The sequence below is a fragment of the Quercus robur genome, chromosome 12 (assembly GCF_932294415.1).
Source record: "Quercus robur chromosome 12, dhQueRobu3.1, whole genome shotgun sequence".
In the NCBI taxonomy this organism is placed as follows: domain Eukaryota; kingdom Viridiplantae; phylum Streptophyta; class Magnoliopsida; order Fagales; family Fagaceae; genus Quercus; species Quercus robur.
The window spans coordinates 22,074,239-22,097,053 of NC_065545.1; the positions used below are offsets into that span (position 1 = coordinate 22,074,239).

At 42.0% G+C, this 22,815-nt stretch overlaps 2 protein-coding genes across 2 annotated transcripts; both read left to right on the forward strand.

Moving 5' to 3' along the window:
• The first annotated feature begins 278 nt into the window (after positions 1-278).
• Positions 279-3,322, forward strand: LOC126708944 (uncharacterized). Its single transcript, XM_050408973.1, has 2 exons — positions 279-621; positions 1,962-3,322. The coding sequence occupies exons 1-2, from the start codon at positions 367-369 to the stop codon at positions 3,054-3,056; spliced, it is 1,350 nt and encodes a 449-aa protein (XP_050264930.1). The 5' UTR covers positions 279-366; the 3' UTR covers positions 3,057-3,322.
• A 2,497-nt stretch (positions 3,323-5,819) lies between these two features.
• Positions 5,820-10,808, forward strand: LOC126708943 (VAN3-binding protein). Its single transcript, XM_050408972.1, has 8 exons — positions 5,820-6,510; positions 6,807-6,932; positions 8,573-9,005; positions 9,694-9,924; positions 9,996-10,045; positions 10,129-10,186; positions 10,315-10,518; positions 10,553-10,808. Exons 1-8 carry the CDS (start codon positions 6,106-6,108, stop codon positions 10,561-10,563), a joined length of 1,518 nt encoding a protein of 505 aa, XP_050264929.1. The 5' UTR covers positions 5,820-6,105; the 3' UTR covers positions 10,564-10,808.
• Positions 10,809-22,815: the final 12,007 nt, after the last annotated feature.

Sequence of the window (22,815 nt, forward strand, 5' to 3'; positions counted from 1 at the left end):
TGTGATTGCATGTGAAACAATGTATCACAAGACGGTGAATTGTAAGAATGGTGGCAGTTGAGGGATTCTTATGTTCACTGCATGTCAGTGTACCATAAAATATATCTCTCACTAGTATAATTTCATCACTAGGAAAAGCAAATTTTCCATATCATTAAAAGACATTTCAACCACAAATTGAAAAGAAAAAAAAAAATTATAAGCAGTGATTTTACTAAAACAAATAATAAAAAAAAAAACATGGAACTTCCAAACTAATAAATAAAAATAAAAAGGGCGATTTGGGGGGAAAAAAAAAATGACATTCCGCTTTCCTAGTTAAATCCACAATATTTGCAGTGCCTCACATTCTCCGAGTTTCTTTCAATGGAAGAAGAAACAGAGTTGATAGAAGAAGAAGAGTTGTATGAGCTCCATTATTCGGATCTAATGCTTGTTTCAGAACAACTAAGCCAAAGCAGGCAAATCGGAGAGATAATGAAAGCCCTAGGGCCCACTGGCCCAGGCCTGCTCTCAATCACTGGCGTTCCCAACCCCACCACCTCTCTCCGCCGCCATCTCCTCTCTCTGGCTCGCAACCTCGCTCTTCTCTCTCCCGATCACCGTCTTCGCATCCTCAAGGTCAACCTCTTCTTCTTCTTCTTCAATATATATATATATATATATATTACATTTGTAATATAGTGCCCATTTTGTCTATTTCAATTCTTGTAGTGAGCATTGGATTTTGATCATTTCTGGTATTTAATGGTGAAACAAAGGAAGAGTGATTAGAATTGTATTGGTAAAGGAAACAAATTGCAATGATTTACGCTTAGAGATTAGTATTGCACTTCATTTTATTATATAAACTCTGCATTTTATGATTAAACTTACATGGTGGGTGGACAAGTATTGTTAGAGCCATTTGAAATGGGATTATTCATTGACTAAGAATCGCTGTCCATTCAATTTTGACTAATAGTAATAATAATAATATCATCTTTCCTAGTTTTCCTTTTCCACTACCAAAAGATCATGTCAATGGACTAAATTTAAATGTAGGATTGGTAAATATGCCAAGCTTGCAAACCAGAAATTGGCTGCACTCTTTATGCTTTCCCTCGAGGGGCCGGCCGATTGGTTCGCCGTGATGTTACATTGTAGGGTAATATTATATTATTGTAATCTTACGTTAATGTAATCTCAATACAAGAATACAATATTATATTGTTTAGGAAGGTGACGAGATTAAGATGGTGTGATATATTTTGTAATTTTAGATTATGGTAATGTTAGAAAAAATAAAATAAACCAAAATCCCTAATGTTACATCATCTTAATGTGCATCACATCAAGGGCACATGCACATCACAGCGAACCAAACGCCCCTGAAAGTTTTTGAGTCATCACTGTCTTGTCTCCTGGGTTGATGATAATTATTTAATCTTTTTAGCTTTAGTATTAAAATACTTACTTATTCTAAATATTTTTTTTAAAGGGAAATTGGGATTCAGCACACATTTATTTGATGTGATTATAAAGAATTTAGCAAATTAGGAGGCTTTAGTCCAACATCTGATTCATTTCAAATCTAGTCAATGTCATTATTTTTATATTTTACTTATGTGTCCTTGAAAAAGAAGGAAACTTGCTCATGTAGAATTACAATTTTTTTATCAAGATTGTTATTGTGTGCTTGATATACATCATTGGCCCATTTCATAACAATTTTATTCTTTTTTAGGTGTAAATTTCTATGGTTCTCTCTAGCAATAGATTGTGTTTAGGGCCCTCAATGAGATGCCTCATACACCATCATATAACTTCTTCCTATTGCTTTACATTGTCATTTCTGTGTGCAATTTGTTAAGTTAGATATTTTTCTCAACACAGAGATGGATGTTTTGTTCTAAAGTAATTTCTTTTAACAAGTATTTCATTGTTCTTAACTTCTATTTGTTCTGTACACCTATTTTCAGGAGCATAACTTGGGGAGTGATGTTCCTTTGAAAAATCCAGATAGAAGTGTCTCATCTTTTGCTATGCAACTCAGATACGAGCAAGGTCTGGAATCTGTTCAAAGTAAACCAAGTCATAGTGTAGATACCTTATTGAGTTCAGAACAAGAACATCTGGATGTTGGTACAACGGGAGAAATTCATGACATTGAATTTAAAAATCTTGGAAATACTTTTAGAAAGCTTGGATTTTGCATGATGGATCTAGGGCTTCGCATTGCGCGTATATGTGACAAGGCCATTGGTGGGCAAGAGCTTGAGCAAAGCTTATTGGAGTCCTGTGCAGCTAAAGGGCGTCTTATACACTATCACTCTGCTCTGGACAATCTTGTTTTAAGTGAAGCTGGGGAGAGCAAGGCAACCACAAAAAGACAGGCAAATGGTAGAAGGGGTGATAAGAATTCCACAAGGAATCGACAAGGTCAATCAAAAGGTGTAGTTAACTTAGATTCAAATGGTAGTGAAGTTGGATCCAGTGGAATTCATTCCAATCTGTGGCAGCAATGGCATTACGACTATGGTATCTTCACTGTTTTGACATCTCCCTTATTTCTTTCCTCACAAGCAACAGAACCAAATGATCCATTTTCATTATCCTGCAATGAAGAATGTCCATCCCCTAGTGGCCACACATATTTGCAAATTTTCAATCCCTACAAGAATAATATCTGCATGGTGAAGGCCTCTCCTGAAAGTTTTATCATTCAGGTGGGTGAATCGGCTGATATCATATCAAAAGGGAAGCTTCGCTCAACCCTTCACTCTGTCTCTAGACCTTCCAAGTTGGGAAGTTTGAGCAGAGAAACCTTTGTTGTTTTCTTGCAGCCTGCATGGAATAAAACTTTCTCAATCTCAGATTATCCTATGAAACAATTTATGTCATGTCATGAGGAAACAAATCATTCTGAGCAGGACCATAATAAAATAACTCAAGAAATTGGAAAAATAATTCCCCCTCTATCATCACGATTAAAGGATGGGATGACATTTGCGGAATTCTCACGTGAAACCACCAAGCAATACTATGGTGGCAGTGGTTTGCAATCTAACAGATAAGTAGTTCCTATGATATTCTGCAGAATGCTATTTTTATTGAGCCCTCTTTCAATAGCTATCCTGCAATTGCATTGCTGATTTTTGGTTTTCTTTCCAGCCTAATGTGTATTTCTGATTCTATTCAATCTTTCTCACTTCTTTACACATTCGTGTTGTTTGTAGCTGTCTAGTTGCCCCATTTTTATGTGGAGAAAACCATTTTATATATGTTGCCTAAGATTTAAATATATTAAAAAAAAAAAAAAAAGGGTGGGGAACCCCTCAAGGGAATGCTTCCCTGTTGCAGAAACTTCTTGTTTCACATATGGTGTGTGCTCCCTTATTTTTGTAGCTAAGAAATGGTGAGTGCTGTTTAGTAAGCCTCTAATCTGAACAATTAATTGCCTGTAGATGTTATTCTTGTACTTGATTGAATTGGCACCCCACTCCTAGAGTATTACTTGCAAGTTTGGAATTTTTCAATGCTGCTTTCAAAAGACTGCTATAAAATATTTAAAAATGAAGGTAAAGACTGCCAGCAATCAAACTAAACTGATCTCAACTGTTTGACACTTGAAGGTCAGGCGAGCTTTTAACAACGCCCAACACTTGATGTTATTTGAAAGAAGTGGTAGGAAAGAGAACCATTTTGGGTTCATGTTGCAGGGTATAGCCTGTGGGAGGGTTACTGAAGCAAAGAGGACTCCTGGGATTTCACATTTAGGTTTTTTTTTTTTTTTTACATGTGGTTGAACCGCAATTAGTTGTTATTACTGAAGAAAATAAATTATGCAATCATGTACATTTAGTGTGCGTTTGGATTTAGATGAAAATTATAAATTATTTTACTATTCAATTTAATTTTTCTACTATTTATGGGTCTTACTGCACTTTTTGGTACTATTTATGGGTCACACTGTACTATTTCAACTAACTTTTACCTTTATCTACAGTACTTTTAGCAATAAGTTTTTAGTTTTAGCAAAATAAGTGGTATCTAAACAGGTCCTTAATTGATTTTCTTGTTGGATTGTGAATTGCATTTTATGCTCTTTCTTCATTTTCCTGTCTAGGACTCTTCATGACTAATTTTAGGGTGTGTAGTACTTCTGTCCCATACATTATGAGTAATTATTGGGAATAATCTTTGTGGTGACTTTAAGGTAATGGGCTAATCTCTGGGTGTCTAGTCCTTTTCAAATTGGGTGTCTAGGGACAAGGTTGAGTGCTTGTAAGCTAGGTCTGTTTTTAATGTGGTATTTTTTTGCTCAGCATGGTTTAGATTTAGATCCCCGTTAGTTAATGCTCTTTTAAGTTTATATTAAAATCTATCTTATTGGACAGTACTGTTTACTGAATCTCCTTGTTAAAAGAAGCACTATCTAACTTATTTTATTTTTCCAATATTCCACCTGAATTAAAATCTACCGTTTGATAGTACTACTAAAAATTTTTCTCACTTCTTTTAAAGTTGTCTTTGTCTTAGACTCTTAATCGAAAAGATGGAGATTGTTCCTGTAGCTTTATAACAAGATGCTGATGCCCAATGGGCAATTGAGTGTGCAAAGTACATGTTTAGCTTGCAATCAAGGATCGGGCTTCAATTCAGAAAAAGAAACTCAAGCTAGCTTTTTAAACTCCGAATTGATTTTTTCTAATCAAGGGCATTTTCCATTCCGTACAAATAAAATTAACACAACCTTCATACTATAATTGGTAACTAGCATCTAATTATTGCCTGTCTCGATGAAATACTCAAGTAATCTAACACAATGGCTCCTTTTCCTATTCTTAGATAGAAAAAGCTGAACACTAGGCTATTTGAATTGTCCTACAAAAGGGGTCTCATACACATTTGAAATGCAATGGTAAACGAAAAGCGGTAATGATAATTGAGAAAACGAGGCAAAAGGAATAAAGGGTCTCTATTCTACATGGTCGGTAATCATGACCTTTAAAAAACAAAGCTGACCAAAAAATTAAAGAAACGAAAAATAAAGTATGCTATTGGGGATGAAGAAGCGTAGGAAAATGACGTATCTAGTTCAATGGCACGCGCATTTTAGCACAAGTCTACCTCTGGGCTCTGGTGCTCAGCTTTGTGTCCAAGACTCTGGTGGAAGATAAAAAAAATGCTTGAGCTAAAATTTTGTCTGTACCTCTTAGCTTGTCGGCCTTGGACATTGCCAAGACCTTAAGACATGTAAGAAACACAATCACTTTGGTCACCACCTAGGGTCGCTGCACTGTTGTATATATATATTAGATTACTTGCCTCTCTGACATGTTATGTAGTACTGTCAGAATTCAGAATTAGAAGGGCGAACCCCATTTAAAAAGGTGGGAACGAATTGGTCCACACAGCCAACAAGAAGCTCAAAATCTGAAAGGCACAAGTCAAGCATGCGACTTCAAAAATATCTTCTCTAAGTGCCAATTTTCATTCATGATGTGTGTATATAGAACAATTAAGACATATAAGTTTGTGATCATTAAGGCCTATTATCTTTAGAAACTCTATCTTAACCGGTTTATTCTTTACTGTAATAAATGGTTCGTCCAATAAAACTTTAGATATGGTTCATCCAGTTTGGACTCTTTCCCCATGGATATACTAGCCCAAAAGTGTCTCAAATATGTGGGGTGTAGGTTGCATCATCCCAAATAAAACATCAATGTGAACCACAATGACTTTCAATAATCTACAATAAGATTTGATCACATGATGGGAAATGTAATAAAACCCATGTGGGCATCCTTCTTTTAACAAAGATTGATCACCTGATCAACAAAGCTTTCTTTATTCTCTTCTTTATACTTTTGCCATTAAAGCTTCTCAATGGAATTTTATTTCTTTTACCACTGATCTTCGAAATAGGAGGAGAATTGTCAATGGGCCCCAACACCATCCCCGTGGCAGTTGAAAGCTACACCACCTCAAACCATTTGACCACATCCTGACCAACTTTAGCCATTATTGGCCACATCCCATAAGAAACATCCAAAAAACACGAACTTCCAAACCCAACCCCTCCCATATATAACATAACCAAAACCCCACCACACCTCTATGCCACAACCACTCACTCTCATGGAACAGACACTTCTACCAAAACATTCTCGCCGGGCTTCTGGGCCTACACCTCGTGGAGGGACCCAATTGCCGGAGAGCCCACGAGCCCCAATGGAGTTTCTGTCAAGGTCTTGGAGCGCTTCTGCTCTTGAAGTTTCCAAAGCTCTAGCTCCTCCTCCTGCTCTTTCTTCTTCTACTGCTACTACTTCTTCATGCATGGCTTCCAAGTCTACTAGCGGAGCTTCTTCTTGCACCACCAACTCTATACCAGAAGACATAGCTGGAGAGTGTGAGGAGCTTCCTCAAACTGATAACAGTCTCTCAGCAAACCAGTTCTCATTTGCTTCATGTGCCACTTCTCAGCTAGTTCTTGAGCGCATTATGTCACAGTCTGTGAGAGAGGTACTTTTTAATGGTTTATAGCATGATAAATATTAATGTTAATGTGAACACAAAGTACAAATGCTTAAGAAAGAAGAAAATCCCATTTATTTCTTTCCCGCATACATTGCCTTTTGCACTAATGAGAGGAACAAAAAGAAAATGCATGTATGTTTTAAAGCTTTTTCTTTTCCATTCTTTCCCGGGAACCAAACAGAACATAATAAAATGTAGAGGAGCACTCAATCTAGGAGGCTTCCTTTTTCATTTGGGTTCTATTTTCTAAATGGGGTTGTTTTTTTCTTTTGTTTTAACAGGAAGTGTCGCCACTAACATCAGGAAGGCTATCTCACAGTAGCGAACCTTTGAATGGCGTTGGTTCTTTAACAGGAACAGATAGTCCCCCAGTTTCTCCATCTGAGGAATTCGACGACGTTGTTAAGGTTTTTCACTTTTTCTTATCTTCTACAAGACCGTGCTATATTATATTCTTTTCAAAATAATACAGTATTTCATATTAGTGTGGTTTTCTCTGTATCCAACAAGAGACCATTATCTCAGCTTTTTACTGTCTCTCTCTCTCTCTCTCTCTCTCTCTCTGCCACACATAATTGTTGCTATTTTGGTTTTGTTTTGCCTTTTCCTTTTCTTTTTCTTTTTTCTTTAAAAAAAGAATATTAGTTTGGCACAAATGATTAAATAAATCTTCTTTCAATAAAAGCTTTTGGTTACAATCTTCCTATGAACCAAGGCTCCTTGTAAAGAGAGAGGGGTTGCTATTGAGGTTGGGCTGTATGGGCTCAGCACTAATTGATCAAATTCTAGTTAGATTCGGACTATAATTTGTGTAATAATTATAGTGACACATATTTTCACAAATTCTCTCACAATTTCTAAGGCAATCTATTGCTATTGATACATATAGTAAAAATGATATCATAGTCATAAATATAATTAACATCTCAGTAAGATATGAAATAAGTTGAGGAAAAAATTGTTTCACTCATTTAGGTGAATTGAGTTGTAGCTTAGCTAAGCAAGAACTGACCCAAATGTGTGCAAGTTGTAGTGAAGCTAGGTAATTACTATGCTAGGATCAGTCATGTTGTCACATTTGTCTGCAATTTTTGCCTGTTTTGGTTATAGTCATAGAGTAACCGGCACTGATTCTGCATAGTTATCCGCTTCTCTCCCATCTCATCACACCTGATAAACAATTAATATCTTTTGCTTCTGACGGTGCTAGCTAGCTGTATTGTACTGTAGTATCTCCATAATCTTTTGGCTTTCATAGTCACATGCTCAATGATTTAAGGCAATTCTGAAATAGACATGAAATATGAAAGCCCTCGTTGATCTCAAAGCAGTCCCTGCTCATGTAAATCAATCCCTTTCACTTGAGAGTGAAAACTGTTAGAGGAAGCCAGCCAATCAGCCATCTTGACTTGGTTACGTAGGGGAAGTATTGTTGTGACGATAGCAATTTTTCTTTTTTTTGTCTTCTATTCTATCTCCTTCACGGATATACCCTTGAAGTAATCAAAATTAAAAGATCATACTTTACCCAAAAAAAAAAAAAAAAAAGATCATGAATGTAACTAGTAGTAGTTTAGTACTCTATAGAGTCTATAGTACTTTGTTAAAAAAAAAAAGTGTCTATAGTACTTTATTCAAAGAAATAATAATATTTTATGTTCAACCATTGAGGATATGGAATTATTGAAGCTATCCAGTAGACTGATGGTTGTGTAATGATTGAATTGCTATTGTTAAAAAAAAAAAAAGTAATGATTGAATTGCTAGTACTGTTGCTGTGAATATGATCAATTAATGATTGTCCTATTTAATATGATGAATTATGTAAAATGCATATGACAATTTTAATTTTTATTGAGACCTTTCACAAGTAAAACCACACTTTTATTTTTTGCCAATGATTCTTGAATTATATTCAACTGATAAGAACATATATTATACTTGAGGTTAGCCAAACCTTGATTAGTATGTTGATTATTTATGGTCGCTCCTAATAAAGTTTAGGAATTAAGGCTTAGTTGTTGTTTTACTTATTTTGTGCATGTAGTTTTTCCGTGCCAACAATACCATACAGCCCCTATTCAATGGTGGTCGTGCTAGTGCTGGCAATGCTAATGGCAACCCTGGTGGTGGAGCCAAGACAGTTGGGAGGTGGTTGAAGGAAAGGAAAGAGAAAAAGAAAGAGGAAACCAGAGCCCACAATGCTCAGCTCCATGCAGCCATTTCAGTTTCTGCAGTGGCTTCAGCCATAGCAGCCATTGCAGCAGCCACAGCAGCCTCTTCAGCTTCAGCAAAGAATGAGCAGTTGGCCAAGACTGACATGGCTGTGGCATCAGCCGCAACATTAGTAGCTGCACAATGTGTGGAGGCTGCAGAAGCCATGGGAGCTGAGCGTGATCACCTTGCTTCGGTTGTCAGCTCTGCTGTCAATGTGCGTTCTTATGATGATATCCTTACTCTTAATGCAGCAGCAGCTACAGGTAAGGTTTGATGAGTGATAAGCTAAATTAGCTATGCTTAAAGTGCTACAAAATTTTCTATAATTTAATTATATATTTGTGTGGTTAATTATTATGTTGCCAAATACAATGTGTGGTATTCACTTACTAAATTTATACAAGTGACCAGCTGTGATATACATGACTAGACAAAATAATACTATCTCAATTTATAATATTTATGTAATATAATTTAGCACCCTAAATGTTTCTCTTAAAGGATTTTTTTTTCTTGGCAATTAACTCATCTGTCCATAAACGTGTGACCTTACTCACCACCTTGCACTCATGGGAGGTAAAAGTTTTTTAAGTATTTAAGAAATCGATTTTGGAGCTTAGTGACAATGATATTGGCTTGTTTGCACAGCTTGCTTTTACATCATAGTGAGAGTTCAAATTTTTAAGTGATGGAAATTCAATGCATTTCTATTTCATATAAAATAGGACACACTAAGCCAACTCTAAAACAGGCTGAGTGATATCTTTTAGGTTGTAACTTTAGTTATCACAGAATACTTTCATAATGCATTAGCTGTTATCTTGAGTATCAGCATCTTGGACACATACCTAAAGCATCTAGTTTTATTTTTTTGTCGTTGAATTGAATCTATAGATATGGCATTATGGGAGAAAATGCTATTCCTGTTCTTACACTCTACTTTGTATGCAGCTCTACGTGGGGCAGCTACCTTGAAGGCAAGAGCTCTAAAGGAAGTGTGGAATATTGCAGCAGTTACACCTCTGGAGAAAGGAATGGGAATTGGAATTTGTGGTAAAGTCAATAATGGTCATCCTAGTAGTAGCTCTAGTGGAGAACTTGCTCCTGGAGAGAATTATCTAGGCATCTGTAGCCAAGACTTTCTTGCTAAGGGAACTGAGCTCCTTAAACGCACGCGCAAAGGTAATCTTCAAAAACTGAATTCTATGATACTCAAATCCTAGACATAAGCTAATGTTGAATTAATTCTGCAGGTGATCTTCATTGGAAGATTGTATCTGTTTATATTCATCGAACAGGCCAGGTTAGCTCTCTTAATCAAAAGTAAAAAACAACTAATGATAACACTCAGTGAGTAGTACTATACTCTGCCCTCACTTTCTGCAGGTAATGCTAAAGATGAAGAGCAAACATGTCGCAGGGACCATCACCAAAAAGAAAAAGAGTAAAAATCACTGCTTTCTTTATCGTCTTTTCCATCTTTTTCTTTTTTCAGTACAAACAGATTTCTCCATTTGATAAGTAAGGAGTCAAGAATAGCTAGTTTTATAAGTAGTGATTTTGGAATTATAGATGTGGTGATGGAAGTGTACAAGGACATGCCAGCATGGCCGGGAAGACACTTGTTTGATGGGGGAGAGCAGCGTCGTTACTTCGGATTGAAGACTGAACTGCGAGGTATTGTGGAGTTCGAGTGCAAGAACCAGAGAGAATATGATATCTGGACTCAAGGAGTTTCAAGGCTTCTCTCCATTGTGGCAGAAAGAGAGAACGGAAAAGTTGCATGAAGTTTTTTTTTTTTTTGAGAAACAAGTTGCATGAAGTTTATGCCAACTGGCTGGACAATAAGTATTAGGACAATTAATTTTATTAAAGTAGGGACATAGGTAATGGTCCCAAGCATAAGCAAAAGATAATAGGATTCAGCTTTCAATGCTTTAGAAGGAAAGGAGAAAACAGTAATAGGAAGGGTATAAAGTTTGCTTTGGGTTGAGGTAAGGGTAAACAATCAATCAGTTGGCCACTTGGCCTGCTTTTAAATTATATGTGGGCATACCAATTAGTTATTTTATGGGTGTATATTATTGTTCATATTGTTTTCAATCAAACAGGTGCATGTTAATCTAGTTGGAATTTGCTTTGTCCCCTAACCCCATTGGATATGCCCTTTTAAGATAAAAGGAAATGGAAGCAACTTTGAATCACATGCAAGATAGTGAACAATTGAAATTAGAAAGCTAAAATATTTGGAGTTGGTGCTTGACTTAAATTAAGAGATATTCAAAGTTTGGTAGGTTGTTTATAGATGAGAATGAAATAGTATCCTAGAAGCATTTGAAAAAGGTCCTAGCAAGAGCAAAAGTAAAAGCTAAAGCAAAAGCAATAAAATAAAAATCATGTGATTCAGCTTTCATTGTTTGAAAAATATAGGAGATGAAATGTGTCAGGGATGAAGGCTGATTCTAAGGGCATAAATTGTACGTGCTTCAAAAGTTGGCTGCTAAAACCATTTGGAGTTGCTTGGATTCATATAAAGTTGAGATGCCTTCTGTGGTGTATCGTTGTCACAAGTACAGAGACATGAAGCAGTATAGTTAGCAGTGCTAACTATACGACAGCTGTTTTCTTAGCTTATGCCAACCACGACATAGCGTATGTAAGAGCATTCATAGCAGTGGAGCTAAAAATTTAGCAATTTAGCTCTACCAAAAGTTACATTATCTATTTTACCTACACACATGCTGTAGCAGTAGATCTATTTTAGCTTTCAACATAATAAAATAATATAAACATCACAATAAAATAATATAACCACTACAATAAAATAATATATCCTACTACACAAAAAACATTCACAATACCAACCACAACCACCTCTACCGTCAGCCATAGCTACAACCATAGCCACCACCACCACCAGTCCACAGCAGGAAAAAAAAAAAAAAAAAAAAAAAAAAAAAAAAAACCCAAATCTCCAATTTTTTTCCTCAACCAAGACCAAACAAAATCAACAATCACCAATCACAAACAAGCACAACGTCAGTGAGCTGGGTCGGCAGAAGGGGTGGGTCAGTGAGCTGGGTCGGCAGAGAGGAGAGTGACGGTGAGGCGATCGGCGGCTTGGGACGGTGAGGCAATTGGTGGCTTGGGACGGTGAGGCGATCGGCAATCGGTGGCTTGGGAAGGTGAGGCGATCAGTGGCTTGGGACGGTGAGGCGATCGACGGTGAGAGGAGAGTGACTGAGAGAGGATGACCGCTTGAGAGATTGAGAGAGTTTTGGGAGAGGATGAGAGAGAGAGAGAGAGAGAGAGAGAGAGAGAGAGAGAGAATTAAGTAATTTTTTAATGGGTGGGGAATAATAAATTTTTTTTTTTTTTTTTTTGCTCTCATGAACAGTGCACATCTATTTATAGATGTGCACTGTAGCAGTGGAGCTAAAATTTTTAGATTTAGCTCCACTGCTGTAGCAACCTTTTTGTGTTTGTGGAGCTAAATTTTAGCATTATACCTATATAGCACCACTGCTGTGAGTGCTCTTACTAATCATATGTAGCTAAAAAGGGAAGAAAGAGAGAAAATGTGCCCGTTTGGTTCAGTGTTTTCGGGCCAAAATGCACGATTGTGATTTTAAATTGTGATTTTTTCATCTTTGGCATTTGGTAAGATTTCCAAATCGTGCGTTTTAAAATCGCAATCAATAGGGATGGCAATGGGGCGGGGTGGGGTCGGAGGATGGGATCTTCGTCCCCACCCCGCATGGTTGTTGCCCTTCCCCGTCCCCGCCTCGCCCCGCCCCAGGGTGTGGCCGCCTCTAATATAATTTTATATATATAAATAAATTTTTTGCTACAATAATATAAATCACAACAAAACAAAATGTTTTAAAATCCAAGCATTTAAATAAACCAAGTACTTAAATAGTCTAATACGTAACAACATAATTCAAAATTTCTTATAACAAAATAAACATTGTCTTTGCATGAACAAAATCATCAAGGATAAGTGACCAGCCTTTTTTTTTCCTTTCAACTGTGCTCCTTTAATAGCTACAAACAAAAATACTAATTTCAGATAGAAAAAAAGAACCAAAATTCAAACTAAAAAAACAGATTTAAGAAAGACTAAAACAAAAGGAATGAGATGAACCTAAAAAGTAAAAAGCAACGTCTTGGACTTGGAGACTTGGAGTGGAGTTTGGCTTAAAATTGAAAAACGTGCATAGGCTATAGAGAAGGGAGAAGGGTTAGCGGCAATAGCAGTAGGTTTAGAATAAAAAAATATTTTATCTAATGTCTTGTGTTTCACTTTAAATATTAGTGCTTTAGGGTTTACTAAATTTACAATTATAGTCCTTATTAGTGCGGGGCAGGGACGAGGTGAGGCGGGGATGGGGCGGGGCGGGGATAAAAATACTAAACCCATCCCCGCCCCACCCCGGGGTGCGGGGACAAAATATTGCCTCATCCCCGCCCCACCACCTTTGCGGGGCGGGGAAAACCGTGCGGGGTGGGGCGGGGCAGGACAGGGAAAAATTATCATCCCTAGCAATCAACCCAAAAACACATTTTGGTAATGGACCATCTGAGATGGAATACGAAAACGCTCTCCAAGCTTGCATTGTTACCATTGCTAGTTCTGCATATTATCCCTAAATTACCCCTTTTTTTTTAATTCCAATTTTACCCAAATCTCTAACCCAAAAAAATAAAATAAAAAATAGCGTCTCAACTTTAGAATTTAAGCTGTTGTTGCCTTCTGGCTTCTTCTTCTCTTTCTTCTTTATCTTCTCTTTCTTCTTTATCTTCTCTTTTTGGCTTCTGGCTACCATTTTAACTAATTCAATTTACTGTTACAGTTAAAACTACCTCTGTAACTAATTTTAACAAACTTAACAGAAACTTGAGAGAATATCTAAAATTTTAAGAGATTATTCATGTAGTCGCACGATTTTCCTGGCCCAACTTATGTTGATTAGGCCCTGGCCCAAAGCGCAACCCACAATAATTATTTGTAGAGGATGGGTCAAAGAGCTTAGCCTCAGTGAACTTGTTCGGTCTAATGCATGGACAATATTGTTTGCAAAAAGAAAATAAAAACACCAGAATGGACCTTTCTCAAGTCTGATTTTATTTCTTTTTTTGTTCCTGATACAGTTCTCCCGTCCCCTTCTTTGAGGGACTCCACTACATTATATATTTCTCTTCTTTTCATCTCAACCTTACACCTGTTAATCATCCAAGCATCCACTTGAGCACCTGTCCCATCAGACGCCCTCATCAGACCCTTTGTGAGTTGCAGAGGCCAAGGCGGTACTGTTCAGGAGTCTTTTCCTCATTAATGCGGCCAAGAGGGTGGTTGGGGCGCAATTAATGTGGTGGTAGCCTTCCATGAGATATTTTGGATTTAATTCATTTTATATGTTGGGAAGATGAGCTGAAATGGCTGGGGAAAGTTCCTCGTCTGGACTTCGTGATGTCCGAGGAGGAGTTACTCCTCGGACAGGTTTCCTTGGCGCTATTGGGTTGAGTAACGCTTCATATGAGGCTTCTCTTCGGACAGTACGCTCCTCGGACGGGCCTGAGTTTGGAATAGTCCATCATTTTTGGGTCGGGCCCCACAATAGCCCCTCAAAACTCCGGTTTTTACCTCCCTCCGAGGGGAAAAGCGGGGTTTTGATGTTTGTGAGTGGAGGGAAATAAGGAGATCGTGGGGCGCGCGTGCGGACCGTTACTTTTGACGCGCTACAATTTACGAGGCGTGGCCATTAACTTCTGGAGGCGTTATGTTCCCTTCATCCAACGGCTTGGCGTGGATCGGACGGCCATCGTTTTTTCCCGTATTTTTAGGCAGGGATGATCTTTTCTCTCTCCTCCCGGCTATATAAGACGTCAGAGGGGTTCAGTTCCTTCTTTCATCTGTATTTCACAAACCTCAAAAGACTCTAGAGAACTCCATCGAATCCCAGAGATATACGAACACTTGCGTCCGTTACGCCGCCGTAGCCGTTTTTGTGAAGCATTTTGTCCAAGAGAGATTTCCAGGCGTCCCCTTGAGCGTTTTGTGAAGGTACCAGTACATTTCGCTTTTCTCTCCATTTCAATTCCCTCCTCGGACTTTACTTTTCTTCGTGGTCTCTACTTTCATTTCCCCCTTTCAGTTCAGATGGGTAGATTCGAAAAATTAGTAAAAACTCCAGCCGCTATGGAGGCCTTTAGGGCTAAATATCACATTCCCCCTGGGGTTGGGCTGCGGTACTGTCCTCTAGAAGGAGTATTGACAGATAGAGTTGTGGGAGAAGTCGTTATCCCCATGATTGCTTTCATAGAGGGAGGGATGACACTTCCCAGGCGTAGGATCACGAGGGAATACCTGTTCAACCATAGGTTGACGCCGTATCAGTGTGCCCCGAATATGTTCAAGATACTAGGCTGTGTAGATGTCTTAAACGAGCGGATGAATCTAGGCCTTACTTGGCACGATGTGGCTTATCTGTACGAATGTCACCGCCTCGGGGATGATGGGTATTATCTTAAATCCCGGAACGAGGACGTTAGGTTGATCTCTTGTCTTCCAGTTTCCAATAAGACCGTGAAGAATGACCTCCTCATTGCTTCTGGGGAGTGGTTCGACGGTATTCATTGTCCAACTCGGGCAGGAAACCCAGGTGCGGCGCTTTTAGGATTGATCCTTTTTGGGGAAAGGATTTAGTGTTGAGGGGTTATTTTTCTTGCTTTCTTTGTAATTGGAAAATTTCATGGTCTAACCTCACTTTTCTTGGTTTGTTTGCAGACAAAAGTCACGTTACTCCTCGGATAAGCCTTGTGAACGTGCCAGCGCTAAACTATCTTCTCAGGTTGGAGATTTACGTCGCCCAGGACGGACAGTTGCATGCGGCCCATCTGGTTCTGGGTTACCAACCTCTGAGCAGCGCTTTTCAGGCAGTCGGTCACGCTATAAGGGCTGGCAGTCCGAGGCTGGCTAGAATTGACGTGTCCCAGGATGGATTCCTAGCTGACCACGATTTGCCACCAGTTGTGTTGCCAGGTGTCAGAAATCCCTACTTAGCAGAGCAACTACCTCCGGTAAACGAGCCTGGCGCTGCTGTTTTGGTTGAAGAAGAGGCTGAATCATCTCGTCTTTCCCTTGAGGAAGAGATAGATAAGTTTTACTTCGAGGAGGAAATTCAGCAAAACCCCTTGGTGGAGCTTTCTAATCCCGAAGCAGAGCAGGACCAACATTCCGCAGTTGGTATTCCCTCAATCGTTATCTGCTCGGACGATACTTCAGACGAAGAGATAGAGCCCATGGCAGGAAAGGGAAAGACTCTAAAAGAGCTGATGTCCTCCCGAGGGAAAGCTCAGTCATCGAAGAGTCAGTCATCGAAGGGACCAACTCCTCCACAGGTCAAAACCCTTCCCCCTGTGGTCCCTCTGGGCGTCTCGGACCCTGGTCTTAAGGTTAATCCGGACCTGAAGAAGAAGAGGCCGGTTGACACTACTGAGGAAGGTGAGGTGGTTGCCCAGCCGACCAAGCAGCGAAAGACCACGCGGGCGCCAAGGAGCAGAAGGGGTAACTCCTCGGAGAGCCGGGATGAGGAGAACGTTGCTGAAGTGCGCGCTGCCCCTCGTGCATGGAACCCCAAGTTGGAACTGGATGGGGTGGCCATCCTTTCCAATGCTTCGGTCCGAGAGTATAACCGAGGCCGAGCAGGGTACGTGGCTGACGCCTTAGAGCAACCCCTACTCCTTCCTCGAGACATGGAGGCTTATAGGCGGTTCTCTCAACACGAGCTCTTCCTATCCCTAAAAAGGGATCTCCCGTTGGTAAGTAATCCTTTTACTGTTTTATTAATTTACCTATCCCTGCTAGATTTCTTTAACACTTTTGTTTCGTTCGCAGATTACCCAGCAGGTGTTCGTGGCTGATGAGTTTTGCCGCGATAGCCGTAGTCGGGTTGAGGCTGAGACCCAGGCTTGGGCAAAGATGGAGAAAGCCTTGGGGTCCCTCAAGCACGAGCACCTTAAACTCACGGACGAGTTAAAAGGTGTCGGAGAACCGGCGCAAAAGTGCAGAGGCTGGTTTAAAGAGTGCTGAGACCCAGGCGGAGGACCAGCGCAAAGAGCTGTACACGACGCAGCTTAACCTCATCACCGAGAGGCAGGCAATGTAGGATCTCAAGATTGCCCTGCAAAAAGTAGAGGATGAGCTGAGGCAGGTAAAGGAGGAGGCCCAGCTGATCCGAGAGGCTACAGAGGCCGAGAAGAATGCTGCTCGCCAGCTCGGGGCTGAAGAGACGGAGGCCAGGCTGTCTGAGGAGATTCCCGAGGTATGTAGGGAGTACTGCGGCATTTCATGAGCTCATGCTCTCGACGCTGCAGGAGTTCCTGCGGATTCGGCACTAAGACTGCCCGAGAGCATCTTCTATCCTAAGGAGATCCGTGCGAATCCGGAAGACGCCCAAGTTGCCTCGGAGCAGGACCTGGCGGTGCCTGATGCCGTCCTTGTGCCTGATATGGCGGAGGATCCCGCCGCAGACTCTACCATCGAGGTTCCTCCTCCTCAGCCCGAGCAGAAAGAAGATCCTCCTGCTCAAGCTTAGCCTTTTAGGCTTTCAATCTCTGTAAATAGTTTTTATTTTTTATTTTATTTTATTTTTCTTTTAAATGAGAGTTATCCTACTTTTCCCTTTTTTGTAAGGACCTCTCTTTCTAATGTACTCGGAATATTAATATAAAATGTTCGTTTTGCCTACTACGGATGTGCGTTAGTAGCACTCTTCTTTAAACATTTACGATCGATGTGGATATGGGTAATCGGTCAAAATAAAATGGGTTTTTGGCGCTGCGCATTTGACGATTGCGATGGTACTAAACTGCGCGCACGCATTAAAATGATTTCCTTTAAGTAATAATCTCCCAATCTATCACAAGTAATAATCTCCCCAAAAGTCTGTGGTCCGAGGAGCCAGGCAGGACTTAGGTTCTGCTTAAAACTATGAATTGTCATGAGTAATAATTTCCCCAAAGTCTGTGGTCCGAGGAGCCATGCAGGACTTAGGTTCTGTTTAAAACTATGAACTGTCATGAGTAATAATTTCCCCAAAAGTCTGTGGTCCGAGGAGCCATGCAGGACTTAGGTTCTGTTTAAAACTTATAAATAATTGTAATGTAGACTGGCAAGCGGCAAATAGTCATAGAAGAAAACGTATGCTAAGCCATTCTTATTAATAATAATACCTCCTGAGGTTATTTACATTCCATGGTCGAGGTACAGCTTTTTCATCCAAATCTTCTAGGTAGTAGGCGCCTATTCCGGCCACGGATGTGACACGGTATGGTCCCTCCCAATTGGGCCCCAACTTGCCCCAAGAGGGGTTCTTTGCGCTGCCAAGAATCTTCCTCATCACGAGATCACCTGGACCCAGAGGCCGCAATTTGACGTTAGCATCATACCCTTGTCTTAGCTTCTGGTGATAATAGGCCATGTGAATCGTGGCCTTTTCCCTTCTTTCCTCGGCTAGGTCCAGACTTCTTCCTAGCAACTCATCGTTATCGCTTGGGGTAAACGAGCTAGACCTCAACGTGGGGAAATTGTTCTCGATCGGAAGCACAGCCTCAGCCCCATAAGTCATTGAGAAGGGGGTTTCACCGGTTGAACGCCGCGGCGTTGTCCGATAGGTCCATAAGACGTGCGGTAGTTCTTCTACCCATCTCCCCTTTGACTCATCCAGTCTTTTCTTCAATCCGTTCACTATGACCTTGTTTACGGCCTCGACTTGCTCATTTCCTTGGGGGTATGCGGGGGTGGAATATCGATTAATGATCCCAAACTCACGGCAATACTCCCTAAAATTCTTGCTGTCAAATTGAAGACCATTGTCGGAAATGAGTGTTCTCGGAATTCCGAAGCGGGTGATAATGTTCTTCCAGATGAATTTATGGGCGTCCACGTCCCTGATGTTGGCCAAAGGTTCAGCCTCCACCCATTTAGTGAAGTAATCGGTTCCGACTATTATGTATCGCTTGTTCCCCGCAGCCTTGGGGAAAGGCCCGACAATATCAAGACCCCATTGCGCGAACGGCCATGGACTGAAGAGTGGGTTGAGAACCCCTCCGGGTTGGTGGATATTCGGGGCAAACCTTTGACATTGATCGCACTTCTTAGCGTATTCCTGGGCCTGTCTCTGCATGTTCGGCCACCAGTATCCTTGGGTGAGTGCCCTGTGCGCCAGCGATCTTCCTCCGGTGTGACTTCCACATGCTCCCTCATGCAATTCCTCAAGAAGAGACTCGGACTCTTCTGGATGTACGCAGAGCAAATACGGTCCAGAGTAGGAGCGCCGATAGAGTTTGCGGTCCTCTGATAGCCAGAAACGAGGAGCATTTCTACGTATCTTCTCGGCTTCTAGTTTTTCTTCCGGTAGGATATCGTCTTGGAGGAAATTCCTTATGGGGTCCATCCAACTGGGACTCTGTCTAATCTGATGGACTTGGGTCGGGTTTCCGCTGGTGGGACTGGCCTTGACTAGATCTTCGACTAGGATCATTCGTGGCAAATTACGTGCCGAGAACGTGGCAAGAGTGGCCAGCGAGTCTGCATGAGTGTTTACGCTCCTGGAGATGTGCGTCAGACTGAAGGATTCAAAGCTCGCCTGTAGCCGTTTGACTTGTCCCAGATACTCTTGCATCCTAGTATCTCGAGCTTCTAGCTCTCCCATCACTTGTCCGACCACTAATCTGGAGTCCGAGAAGGCTTCTATTACTCTTCCACCCAATCTTTGAACCATTGCCATTCCTTGAAGTAAGGCTTCGTATTCGGCTTCATTGTTCGTAGCCGAGAATCCGAGTCTTAATGACTTTTCAATGACAGCGCCGTCCGGCGATATTAACACTATCCCAACTCCTGATCCTCTCTGGTTGGCCGCGCCATCCACGTAGACCTTCCAATGCATGGTCTCCCCGGCTGAAACTGCGCCAACCAATTTTCCACCCAGGTCTTTCTTCTCGGTCATCGTTTCTATAGAAGGCTCAGCAAACTCCGCTACCAAGTCTGCGAGGACCTGTCCTTTGACGGAGGGTCTGGGCATATATTTAATATCAAAAGCCCCCAAAAGAGCACTCCATATGGCGATCCTTCCTATGTAGTCAGCGCTTCGAAGCACGGCTCGAAGGGGAAGCTGAGTTAGAACGATGACCGTATGCGCCTGAAAGTAATGAGGAAGCTTCCGGGTTGCATGCACTATCGCCAGAATTGCCTTTTCTAAGGGTAGGTATCGCACCTCGGCCTCATGTAGTGATTTGCTCACATAGTACACCGGTCGCTGCACCCCATTATCATCCCGTATCAGTACCAGGCTTACGGCGTGGGGAGCTACGGCGATGTAGGCAAACAGCACCTCGTCTGCCTCCGGACTGGACATGATGGGTGGTCGGGACAGGTAGTCCTTAAGCTGTTGGAAAGCCTGAACGCAATCCTCCGACCATTTAAACTCTTTCCACCGGTTTAATGCCGCAATCATGCCAGTGAGCTTCTGCACCTCCTTCGGGTTCCGAGGAGTCTGTAGACTGTTAATGGCTTTGATTTGGTCGGGACTTACTTCTATTCCCCTATGGGTGACCATGTACCCTAGGAACTTCCCAGACCCGACCCCGAATGAACATTTGGAGGCGTTCAGCCGCAACCGGTGCTCCCTTAAGATAGCGAAGACTGTTCCAAGGTCTTTCACGTGCTCGGACACCCTTTTACTCTTCACAACCATATCGTCTATATACACTTCAATGATCTTGCCCAGTTGTGGCTCGAACATCCGAGTCATCATCCTTTGGTAGGTTGAGCCCGCGTTCTTTAGCCCGAATGGCATCACCTTATAATGATAATTTCCGATGGGCATCATGAAGGCCGTTTTCTCTTGGTCCTCTAGCGCAAGGGGTATCTGATGATAGCCCTGGAAGGCGTCCAGGAAGCTCATTCGAGGGTGCCCCACGGTTGCATCCACCAATCGATCGATTTTGGGTAGAGGGAATGGGTCCTTGGGGCACGCCTTGTTCAGGTCCGTGAAGTCCACGCAGACCCTCCACTTTCCCGTCTTCTTCCTTACCAGCACTGTGTTCGCCAACCATTCAGGATAAAAGACCTCTTTGATAGCCCCTGCTCTTTTCAACTTGGCCACCTCGTCTCTTACGGCACTAGCGTGTTCCTTTGAAGGGCATCGGGGTGGCTACTGCCTCGGAGTGGAAGAGGGGTTGACGTTCAGGTGGTGGCAGATGAGGCTGGGATCAACTCCAGGGGCATCGTAGGCGTCCCAAGCGAATACGTCGAAATCTTCTCTGAGAAATCTGACCAGTTCTTCCTTTTCTTGAGAGGGAAATTCAGAGCCGACCTGAAAGAACTTCTCCGGGTCATCGCTGACAGCAACCTTATCTAAACCTTCACACCTTATCTCCTCGGCCAGCCCCTCGTCTTGCTTTGCCGAGGAGGCTGGTTGCTATAAGCTTTTTGGGACCGAGGACTCGTCCAAGGGCCGATGTAAAATGGCGGCCACCACACACTTCCTGGCCACGGCCTGATCTCCTCGGATCTCTTCCACTCGTCCTCTGGATGAGTATTTTACTTTTTGGTGAAGTGTGGAGGTCACGGCCTCTAGGCTGTGGATCCATAGCCTTGCAACTATCGCGGTGTAGGGTGAATAAGCGTCGACCACAATAAAATTCACCTCCACCACTTCCGCCCCAGTCTGTACGGGCAGTCGGATTTGCCCCTTTGGCGTAACAAGCTTCCCCTCGAAGCTGAGAAGGGGGGAGTCATAAGCTGTCAAATCTTCCGGCTTCAAATTCAACCCCTTGTATAGGTCGGGGTACATTATCTCCACCGCACTTCCAGAGTCTACTAATACCCTTTTCACATCGAAACCCCCAATCCGCAGGGTGACCACCAAGGCGTCATCGTGAGATTGAATTGTTCCTCTCTTATCCTCATCCGAGAACCCCAGTATCAAAGAGCTTCCCTTTTTTAACTTTTTGGGCTCCCTTTGCCTGCCTTCGGAGGGAAGGCGATCCACGGCTAATGCCCTGGGGATGGGTGGCCCAGTTCTTCCCGGTGCAGCGAAGATGACATGTATCGTCCCGGTGGGGGGTTTTAGAGACATGTCCCTTCGAGGTTCTTGTGTTGCTTGGCCGGGATGGCCGCTCGATGGGTGCAGCAGGTGACGTAGCTTTCCTTCTCGGACCAATTGATCCAGGTGATTCCACAGATTCCTGCAGTCCTCAGTAGTATGCCCGTGGTCCTGATGATAGTGGCAATACAAGTTCTGATTACGTCTGGCAGGGTCTCCAGCCATCTTTCCCGGCCATCTTTCCCGGCCATCTGTCGCGGAAAATCTCTCCTCGGCTGACCAGGATTGTGACGTTCCGTCCTGAAATCATTTGCTTTAAGGGGGACAACCTTCTTCTTTCCCTTCCCTTGCAGCTGATCCTCCTCCACTCTTTTGTACTTGTCAATCCTATCCATTAGCTGTTGGACGTCAGTAACTGGTTTTCCGGTGAGGGATTTCCTTAAGCCATGCCCGGTGGGGAGGCCGCTTTTGAACGTGCTGATAGCAACATTATCATGGTTGTCATCTAAATCGTTATACACCTCCCAATACCTATCCGAGTATGCTTTCAGAGTTTCTCCTTCATGCATGGACAAGGACAGTAGCGAACTGAGAGGTCGAGGGACTCTGGTGTTTGTAATAAAACGGGAGCAAAAAGCTTGAGTGAGCTGCTTGTAGGAGCCTACGGAGTTTGTCTTCAGGCTGTTGAACCACCTCATTGCCATCGATCCCAAGCTGGATGGGAAGATCTTGCACATTAGGGCTTCGTTTTGCGAATAGATCGCCATTTTTTGGTTGAACTGACTCACGTGCTCTACCGGGTCTGTTCTGCAGGTATAGATGGCGAATACCGGTTGGTTGAAGCGTCTTGGTAGCTTAGCCCCTTCGATTCTACTCGTGAAGGGTGACCTTGAGACCTGATCCAACGCCTTCTTCATGGCGTCGCTCCCCAAACCTTTGCTGGATGGGCTCTCATACTTCC

Excerpts from the sequence above, each read along its gene's own strand:
- LOC126708944 (XM_050408973.1), top strand. The coding sequence starts at position 367 with ATGGAAGAAGAAACAGAGTTGATAGAAGAAGAAGAGTTGTATGAGCTC. Across the intron at positions 622-1,961 it reads ACCGTCTTCGCATCCTCAAG|GAGCATAACTTGGGGAGTGA; the intron begins GTCAACCTCTTC and ends ACCTATTTTCAG.
- LOC126708943 (XM_050408972.1), top strand. The coding sequence starts at position 6,106 with ATGCCACAACCACTCACTCTCATGGAACAGACACTTCTACCAAAACAT. Across the intron at positions 6,511-6,806 it reads TGTCACAGTCTGTGAGAGAG|GAAGTGTCGCCACTAACATC; the intron begins GTACTTTTTAAT and ends TTGTTTTAACAG. Across the intron at positions 9,006-9,693 it reads TAATGCAGCAGCAGCTACAG|CTCTACGTGGGGCAGCTACC; the intron begins GTAAGGTTTGAT and ends CTTTGTATGCAG.